Below are 627 nucleotides of genomic sequence, written 5' to 3' on the forward strand. Positions count from 1 at the left end.
TGGCAGTGCGAGTCCTTGTGGTAGGCGAACATGCCTGCAGAACAGAAACCTTTGACAAAGCCTGAGCTTCCATAAGAAGACCTACAAAACCTCTATCTTTTGCCATCGTCCCTTGAAAGTGCTCCTAGCAGTGCCTGTGTCTCCGTGATTGTTCTCAGCCCCATCTTTTCACCCACAGCAGGAACCTGCAAGCACTTGGGCAAGGACCACAAAGGGCAGCACCGAGCATGAAGCAGGCCCAAGCCCACCAGCGCTGTTGGGTGCTGGTGCAGCACATTCTTCAGCGTGCCCAGTCGTGGATATTCTGCACTGTCTCCGTGCAATCCACTTCTTCACTGTAGTTCATCATCTGTACAGCCAGAAATGTTAATTATCTAACAAAAAACTTGCCCGCTGCAACATAAATTAATTTCTTCCTCCCTTCCTGGGTCAATAGCAGATGACAATCTTCAAAAATGCTGGCATGAATCCCATGATACAAATACCATAAGCTTTACCTTCTTAGAATAGAAAACTGTAAAAGGTTTATCTTATACACATATTAGCGGTAAAGGGCTATGTTGCATATTTTCTGTCAAAAAATCGTATCAGAAGTTAAAATAGCCCCAAACCACAAATATCCTAAAA

General features: G+C 44.7%; 1 protein-coding gene across 1 annotated transcript in view; it reads right to left on the minus strand.

The window, feature by feature from the left end:
• Positions 1-32, minus strand: part of LOC104490127 (probable E3 ubiquitin-protein ligase HECTD2) — an 8038-nt gene extending 8006 nt beyond the window's left edge. Inside the window, exon 1 of the mRNA XM_010132379.1 lies at positions 3-32. Coding sequence (XP_010130681.1) covers positions 3-32 — 30 coding nt within the window. The remainder of the gene's footprint in view (positions 1-2) is intronic.
• Between the last annotated feature and the right edge of the window lie 595 nt (positions 33-627).

This window comes from Buceros rhinoceros, unplaced genomic scaffold (assembly GCF_000710305.1).
Source record: "Buceros rhinoceros silvestris isolate BGI_N320 unplaced genomic scaffold, ASM71030v1 scaffold8870, whole genome shotgun sequence".
NCBI classification, from domain to species: Eukaryota; Metazoa; Chordata; class Aves; order Bucerotiformes; family Bucerotidae; genus Buceros; species Buceros rhinoceros.